General features: G+C 39.0%; 1 protein-coding gene across 1 annotated transcript in view; it reads right to left on the reverse strand.

Moving 5' to 3' along the window:
* Window positions 1-5,393, reverse strand: part of LOC131198100 (vomeronasal type-2 receptor 26-like) — a 31,958-nt gene extending 26,565 nt beyond the window's left edge. Inside the window, exons 1-2 of the mRNA XM_058182609.1 lie at window positions 5,224-5,393; window positions 2,627-2,918 (exon numbers count right to left, since the gene is read on the reverse strand). Of these exons, the coding sequence (XP_058038592.1) occupies window positions 2,627-2,918; window positions 5,224-5,393 (462 nt within the window). The remainder of the gene's footprint in view (window positions 1-2,626; window positions 2,919-5,223) is intronic.
* Window positions 5,394-8,528: the final 3,135 nt, after the last annotated feature.

An 8,528-nucleotide genomic window follows, 5' to 3' on the forward strand; every position in this document is an offset into this window, starting at 1 on the left:
CATCCAGACCCGTACGGCCTCCAAACAACGGGACAGCACTTCGACAGCTTCGCTGGGGTGGCCTGGGGTGGAAAAGTACAGCTGGGTATCATCAGCGTACAGATGATAACTCACCCCAAAGCCACTGATGACCTCGCCCAACGGCTTCATGTAGATGTTGAACAGGAGAGGCGAGAGAATCGACCCCTGCAGCACCCCACAAGTGAGGCGCCTTGCGGCCGATCTCTGCCCCCCTGTCAACACCGTCTGAGACTGGTCGGAGAGGTAGGAGGAGAACCACCGATAAACGGTGCCTCCCACTCCCAACCCCTCCAACCGGCGCAGCAGGATACCATGGTCGATGGTATCAAAAGCCGATGAGAGATCCAACAGGACCAGGGCAGAGGAACAACCCCTATCCCTGGCCCTCCAGAGGTCATCCACCAACAATGAAGAACAAAAATAATAGATTTCAAAAGAAACCAGCATGGATGCATAAAGAACTATCTGACAAATTGAAAGACAAAAAGGACAAATATAAAAAGTGGAAAGAGGGGCAAATAACTAAGGCAGAATATCAGCAAATAGCCCGAGCCTGTAAAGATGAAGTGAGGAAAGCTAAGGCTCACAATGAACAAAGGCTAGCGAGAAAAGTAAAAAATAACAAAAAAAGCTTCTTCCAACATGTTAAAAACAAGAAAAAAGTCAAGGAAACAATTGGCCCATTGCTGGGAGAAAGTGGCAAGAAGATGACAAGCAACAGGGAGAAAGTAGATCTACTTAACTCATATTTTGCATCTGTCTTTACACAAAAGGAAAAAACAATCCAACCTATGAAAAACAGCACTACAAAAAACAGATTAGAAACACAAGTTAAAATAGGGAAGAAAATGGTAAGTGAACACCTGTCTACCCTAGACGAGTTCAAATCACCAGGACCGGATGGATTACACCCCAAGATTCTGAAGGAACTGGCAGACGTGATCTCAGAACCACTGAACTATATCTTTCAAAGATCCTGGAGCACAGGGGAGCTGCCAGAGGACTGGAAAAGAGCTGATGTAGTTCCCATCTTCAAAAAAGGAAAAAAAAAACAGATCCAGGAAACTACAGACCTATCAGCCTGACCTCAATACCGGGGAAGATTCTGGAAAAGATAATCAAGCAACAAATCACCGAACACCTAGAAGCAAACCAAGTAATAACCAAAAGCCAACATGGGTTTGTCAAAAACAGATCATGCCAGACTTATCTTATCGCATTATTTGACAAAATGACAAAATTAGTAGACCAGAGGAATGCTGTTGATATAATTTACTTGGACTTCAGTAAAGCATTTGATAAAGTAGACCATAACCTACTACTAGATAAAGTAGAAAAATGTGGGTTAGACAGCACCACCACCAGATGGATTCGTAACTGGCTGACCAACCGCACTCAACGTGTAGTCCTCAATGGAACTACATCCACATGGAGGGAAGTATGCAGTGGAGTACCCCAAGGCTCTGTTTTAGGCCCAGTACTCTTCAATATCTTCATCAATGACTTGGACAAGGGGATAGATGGGGAACTCATCAAATTTGCAGATGACACCAAGCTGGCAGGAATAGCCAACACTCCAGAAGATAGGCTCAAGTTACAGAAAGATCTTGACAGACTTGAACATTGGGCGCTATCTAACAAAATGAAATTCAACAGTGAAAAAAGTAAGGTTCTACATTTAGGCCAAAAAAACAAAATGCACCAGTACCGTATATGTGGTACCTTGCTCAATAGTAGTACCTGTGAGAGGGATCTTGGAGTCCTAGTGGATAACCATTTAGATATGAGCCAGCAGTGTGCAGCAGCTGTTAAAAAAGCCAACACAGTTCTGGGCTGCATAAACAGAGGGATAGAATCAAGATCACGTGAAGTGTTAGTACCACTTTATAATGCCTTGGTAAGGCCACACTTGGAATATTGCATCCAGTTTTGGTCACCATGATGTAAAAAAGATGTTGAGACTCTAGAAAGAGTGCAGAGAAGAGCAACAAAGATGATTAGGGGACTGGAGGCTAAAACATATGAAGAACGGTTGCAGGAACTGGGTATGTCTAGTTTAATAAAAAGAAGGACTAGGGGAGACATGATAGCTGTGTTCCAATATCTCAGGGGTTGCCACAAAGAAGAGGGAGTTGGGCTGTTCTCCAAAGCACCTGAGGGTAGAACAAGAAGCAATGGGTGGAAACTGATCAAAGAAAGAAGCAACTTAGAACTAAGGAGAAATTTCCTGACAGTTAGAATAATTAATAAGTGGAACAACTTGCCTTCAGAAGTTGTGAATGCTCCAACACTGGAAATTTTTAAGAAAATGTTGGATAACCATCTGACTGAGATGGTGTAGGGTTTCCTGCCTGGGCAGGGGGTTGGACTAGAAGGCCTCCAAGATCCCTTCCAACTCTGTTGTTATGTTATGTTATATGCCATGTACTCAGTGGGCATAACTACAAGTAAATATATGAAAGATTCAATTCAAATGGACTACTTATGATTCTATGACTGTTGGAAATACAGAAATATTCTTTTTATAGTTTGGAGTGCAATACAGCATTCAGAATAATCAGGGAATTGAAAACATTAAATTGGCATATAGATAAAAGTCTCTTACCTGTGGAATCTTATAAATATCCAACATAGTGGCCACATAAAAGGAGATATGGGCATCCAGTCCCCCAACAACAGCTATTGCACTGTTCTGGATGTTACATATGTAGTTGGGGATCAACCCCTTCATGGATGATAGAAGTAGCATGGTGGCGTGATAGGTGCTCTTACCATTATCATAGCTGTCATAGATGCGGAAACCCAAGGTGAGATTGGGTAAGATCTGTGGGTTTTCATTGATTTCCTTCACAGCAAATTCCAAAGCCAGGATGTGCTGGTAATTCTTAGGAATTAAGCTACAATGAGATTTATGTTGCATATGAGAGTGCTATTCCATATTCAACTACTTCTGGTTTCTAGACAGGAATTATTGAGGTAGAAAAATTGAGCAGCCTAGTTGCACTATTTGTCTGATATTATAAACTAGTAGCCACAGGCATATACTGTTAAGATGCAGTGAAGTGACTTTCGTATCAGTGTAAACTTTGCAGCATTTTGACTTTGAAGTCCAAATATGTACAGTATGAAATGACAGAGCCTCTCCCATCTAAATTAGTAAAGGTAAAGGTTCCCCTCGCACATGCGTGCTAGTTGTTGCCGACTTATTAATTAGTAACTGACAAATATTAATTTGGGATTCGCTGAGATTTTCATGTGCAAGCTTTGGTCACCCATTATCATATTACTAAGAAGTTGGTTTTTTTTTTTAAAAAAACCATGTATTCATTCTCTGAATGTTTGTAAAAAATGAACATTTAAAATGTATTTGTCAAAATTTGTCATTTTGCAATTTTATTTACAATTTTGGCCAGTGTGCATAATTTTGTAAAGAATTTGTAATTCACTTTTGCATTGATGTTCACATTCCAATTATACACATATCCATTATTTAAATGTCTATAGTATATAGATTTGAGCTTAAATGGTCTCCGGGGACAGTAGAGGACAGGAAGGAGGAGGAAAGTTGTCCATGGGGTCACGATAGGTTGGACATGACTTCGCAACTACTATATAGATTCTTTTTTGAAATCCAACATATCACTAATACATCGATAAATATGGAGTAATGCCTAATAAATTTACTTACTTAAAAAAGTTGAGCATCGCTAAACAAAATAATTGTTCAAATTCATGATACAGGAATCCCCATTTCTGGTAATACGTCTTTTTGAAATATGGCAACTCAAAATTAACACTTTGATCCAGCAAAGTTCAACATATGTATTTAACATGGACACACATAATTATGCATTCAAGCATGTAACACTGAGAACCTTCATGAAACCTGATTACCAGGTAATTTATATTTCAATATTGAAATATTGAAAAACATCAATTTATCTTTTTAAATATCAAAAATGTAAGCAATGAATGTGGTCATATAGAAAGTATTCTTTCAAAATATTTTAAATTAGAAGAAGAAATTAGACAAAATTGAGAGTACTGTAAGAAGTTTCTGAAGGAAAAAATTATGAGACAGAGAGAGAGAGAGAGAGAGAAGTCTGAAAAGAGCTCAAAATTCAACAATAGTGACATTTGCATGAGGGATAGATATTCAAACTGCTATTTTATATCTCTACAAATATCCCTCATGTGTGTGATTTTATTATGAAAAAGGATTAAATCTCTAAATTATCACATAATATTTTCCAAAAGGAAAGCAGTGATACAATAGCAGAATATTTGGAAAATAATTCTAATTAGTAATAAAAACTCTAGCTCAACCTTCCCCAGACAGGTACTAAAGTGATGAATTTCAGCTCTGGGTTTCAACTCACCAAATAGCAGAGTGTTGCAGGAAGGAAACGGTAGAAGTTTTGGTACACAAAAGAGTGCATTTCATTAGAAAAGGGCTACTAAAAATTCAGTTCCTGGAAATACCCATGTCGTTATAGAAAAAAACTTCCAATGAGCTAAGCAGGGGTGTCCTCTGAGGAGTGATAAAACAATGTTCCTATCTGGCTGGATCTTAGGAACATTTGTGTCAACTTTACACACCATGGCATGTTTAAAGGCAGTGTTACGTTAAAGTAATAAAATGTACAATCTTTTATTAAGGGTTATACAGGATATGAGAAATGGATTTTTTTTATCCTTCAAGGTATAAGTGAAATTTTAATTTCATTATTTTTTAAAATTAGAAATGAGGAAAATTATATGGGCAATTGTAACTAGAAGACATAGGTGAGTAGACAAAGTCCAAAGCAGGAAGAGGAGAGAAACTGCCATAATGAGAGAATTGGCAGGAGAAAGCATTGAAAAGAGGAGCATAGAACAGTAAAAGAGCTTTAAACTAGTCCTCCTCAATCTGGGAATTTTCAAGCTGCATAAATTGCATTTCCTAGCATTCCCCAATCAGAATGGGCTTTGTTGAGAATTCTGGAAATGATACTTCGGATGGCCCTTAATTTGGGGAATACTGATTTCAATATTGGAATATATACAGTATTATCTTATTGTCTTTCTTTTTTCCTTTGTATTCAGAAAGATAACTCTCCTAAACATCTCTTTAATGATGCTCAAGCTAGTCAGGGATTGGCAGTGCTACTTTTGATTATTCCAGAGTTCAAAAGCCAGGAAGTATTAGCAAGCAGTCCTTACACAAAGCTGCCAGGAAATGCTGGTGGGGGGAATTTAGTGAAGGTGATTTGTTCGCTGAAGATGCTAGCTTGAAAAACAATGCCACCAATCATAAGATCTCCTAGCTGATGGTACTTGTGATATGGCGAGTGTGGATTACTGATGTTGCATCTGTCAGTCTTGCATACCATATGAGGAAGCAATGCTAGTAGTAGGACCAATAAAATTGCCATTCTCAGGACAAGGCATTAGTTAAAAATCCTGTGGGTTGTTTTCTCCTAAGGCATAGATATTAACATTCCTGTGATTTACGCTGCTGCACTTGAAAGACTTTGATCTGCTAGAAAAATCTGAACCTTAGACTATCTGTATAGATACAGTTGATCTTATCTGACCATACTCCCACCCTCTCCCCCCTCTATTTGTATATTATTTGTATATATACAAATATCTATCTATCTATATATATATCTCCATATATTTCAAAGTTGAAGAAACAATTATCTCACAATTAGAAGTTTTGTAATTGGGCAGTGAAATCCACAGGGATTTGGAAAAAGAGGAGAATTAAATGCAATTATTTAGACTCCCGAATAGGAAGATAATTATTAAGACACAACTTGATTCCCTATGGAATTGCTAGAGAAGCTGTGTTTCTTACAGTTCAGCAAGTATTTTCTTTTCTAATCAGATAGGAAAGGCTATTTTGGCCTAATTCAAAATGGGCATATTTTTTTTTTTGCCAGTTGAAGTACCACAAATAAGCATCTGTGAGAAGGTTGAGAGCCACATCAAGAAAGTTGGTAGACAGATGGTTGGGACTGGGGGTTTGTGTTAATGTGTTTCCCTTCATTTGGAGAAGGAGTTTAGGGATGTTTACATCAAAGTCCTGGCAGATCTTGTTTTGGGTTATTTTAAAATTGTTTTCTTTTCTTATGGTTGGCTTTGTCTTGCTTTCTGAATTGTGAAGATATGTATAGCAAGAGGACAGTCATTTAAATATAAAAAGCAAACAAATAAAACTGAAATATATTATTCTTGGCCAAAATAGGAATGTAAAGTATAGAATAACAGTTGGAAGGGACCTTGGAGGTCAGCTAGTCCAATCTTAGGAGAGTGGGTTGTCATTCTCTTCTGCAACTATCGGTATTTCTTTAAAATCCCAGTGTGCTATCAGCCTGTTATCTTCCTCATTTAAAAATTAAAAATATTTGAACATGAATAATTAAAATACATAAGCAAATTTGAGAAAGTGCTGCTACTATACAGACTTTCTTATATGAACATTTTTGATAAAGGATAAATATTTTTACATGAATCTATTCTTCTTTATTCATGTCATATCATAATGCATAATTTAGGTAGAAGAGCAGCCTATTATCCCTGAGCTTTAAGTTGAGATGGACAAAATATCTCTAGCAATCATGTATTTTCTACTTGCTCTTCCACTAGGTTAGAAAAAAGCATAACTAAGCTTTGCAAAATATCCAAATATTGCCTTCATTGAAAATGTCAGGTAGTTTTCTGATACAGAAAGGTAGAGCAGTGCACTGATATTTGGGATTGAAAGAAAAATTGCCAAACATGCAGTAGAATTACTTGAGGAAACAGGAAAGTACAGTATAAATTGGCAATTTTCCCCATGTCTACTGCCTCATTATAGATCCTGGTTTGATGGCCATGAATGCTAGGATCACCATGATAATTTTTGCCACAAAAGAAACAGGAAAGGGAGATGATGCAAAGGAAATATTTCAGAAGACATAATTTTCAGGAGAAACAGAGGAGGAAGAAAAACAAGAATTCATGCAAGGTTCTGTTTATTAAGTAAAATGTTAAGAGTGTTGTGTTGTACCCAGAACTAAAGCAGTGATCAAACAATAGAAACAAGAAAAGAAAGTCAAACCGTTCACTAAAAATTCCTCGTGAAAACAAAACCTTATCACCTTGGCAATACAGAAATCCTACTTGGATTTCCACTTGGTTAGTTTCTGCTAGAATATTGATGACAGTCATTTTTATGTGCCATTTATTGGATTTTTTGGAAATCCAGAATTTGGTAGGGATTATGTTTATATGTTTATATACGATATAACCTTTCTGTATGATACTTACATATATTGTTGTGACAAAATAAATAAAATAAATAAATAAATAAATAAATAATTATACTAAGGTACTGGGGCAGTCCAAATCATATCACTACCCGTTTGCTCATGCATGCATGCATAGAAGCATCCAGACAGGTGGGCAGAGCCTCTTGCCACCGCTATTGGTTTGCCCGATCTGGTAGCAAACTGGTAGCAACCCACCACTGGGTACTGCATCTTTTAATTGAAGATTGCAGTATGCTGTTGTCCTTAACTCAGGGCGGTGTACAACCAGAACTAAAAACAGACAATACAATATACAATTAAAATACAAATTAAAAAACTTATTTTATAATTGGCCTAAAAAAACTTTAAAATATATAAAACTAAAACCCCTTAAAATTAATAATAGAAAATTTAAAATCAATAAAATTTAAGCCAGCCCCGCACGAATGAAAAGATGTGTCTTCAGTTCGCGGCGGAAGGTCCGAAGGTCAGGTATTTGGCGTAAACCCGGGGGAAGCTCGTTCCAGAGTGTGGGAGCCCCCACAGAGAAGGACCTTCCCCTGGGGGCCGCCAGCTGACATTGCTTGGCGGACGGCACCCTGAGAAGTCCCTCTCTGTGAGAGCGAACAGGTCGGTGGGAGGCATGCGGTAACAGCAGGCGGTCCTGTAAGTACCCAGGCCCTAAGCCATGGAGGGCTTTAAAGGTAGTGACCAAAACCTTAAAGTGCACTCGAAAGGCCACAGGTAGCCAGTGCAGTCTGCGCAGGAGCGGTGTTACATGGGAGCTACGCGAAGCTCCTCTATCACCCGCGCAGCTGCATTCTGGACTAACTGAAGCCTCCGAGCGCACCTCAAGGGGAGCCCCATGTAGAGAGCATTACAATAATCCAAGCGAGAGGTAACGAGCGCATGAGTGACTGTGCACAAGGCATCCCGATCAAGGAAGGGGAGCAACTACCGAACCAGGCGAACCTGGTGGAAGGCCCTCCTGGAGACGGCTGTCAAATGATCTTCAAACGACAGCCTCTCATACAGGAGGACACCTAAGTTGTGCACCCTATCCTTTGGGGCCAGTAACTCGCCTGCAACAGTCAGCCGCGGCTGCAGCTGACTGAATCGGGGTGCCGGCATCCACAGCCACTCCGTCTTGGAGGGATTAAGCTTGAGCCTGTTTCTCCCCATCCAGACCCATACGGCTTCCACACACCGGGACAGCACTTCAACAGCTTC

The sequence above is a fragment of the Ahaetulla prasina genome, chromosome 4 (genome assembly GCF_028640845.1).
Source record: "Ahaetulla prasina isolate Xishuangbanna chromosome 4, ASM2864084v1, whole genome shotgun sequence".
Classification (NCBI taxonomy): Eukaryota; Metazoa; Chordata; class Lepidosauria; order Squamata; family Colubridae; genus Ahaetulla; species Ahaetulla prasina.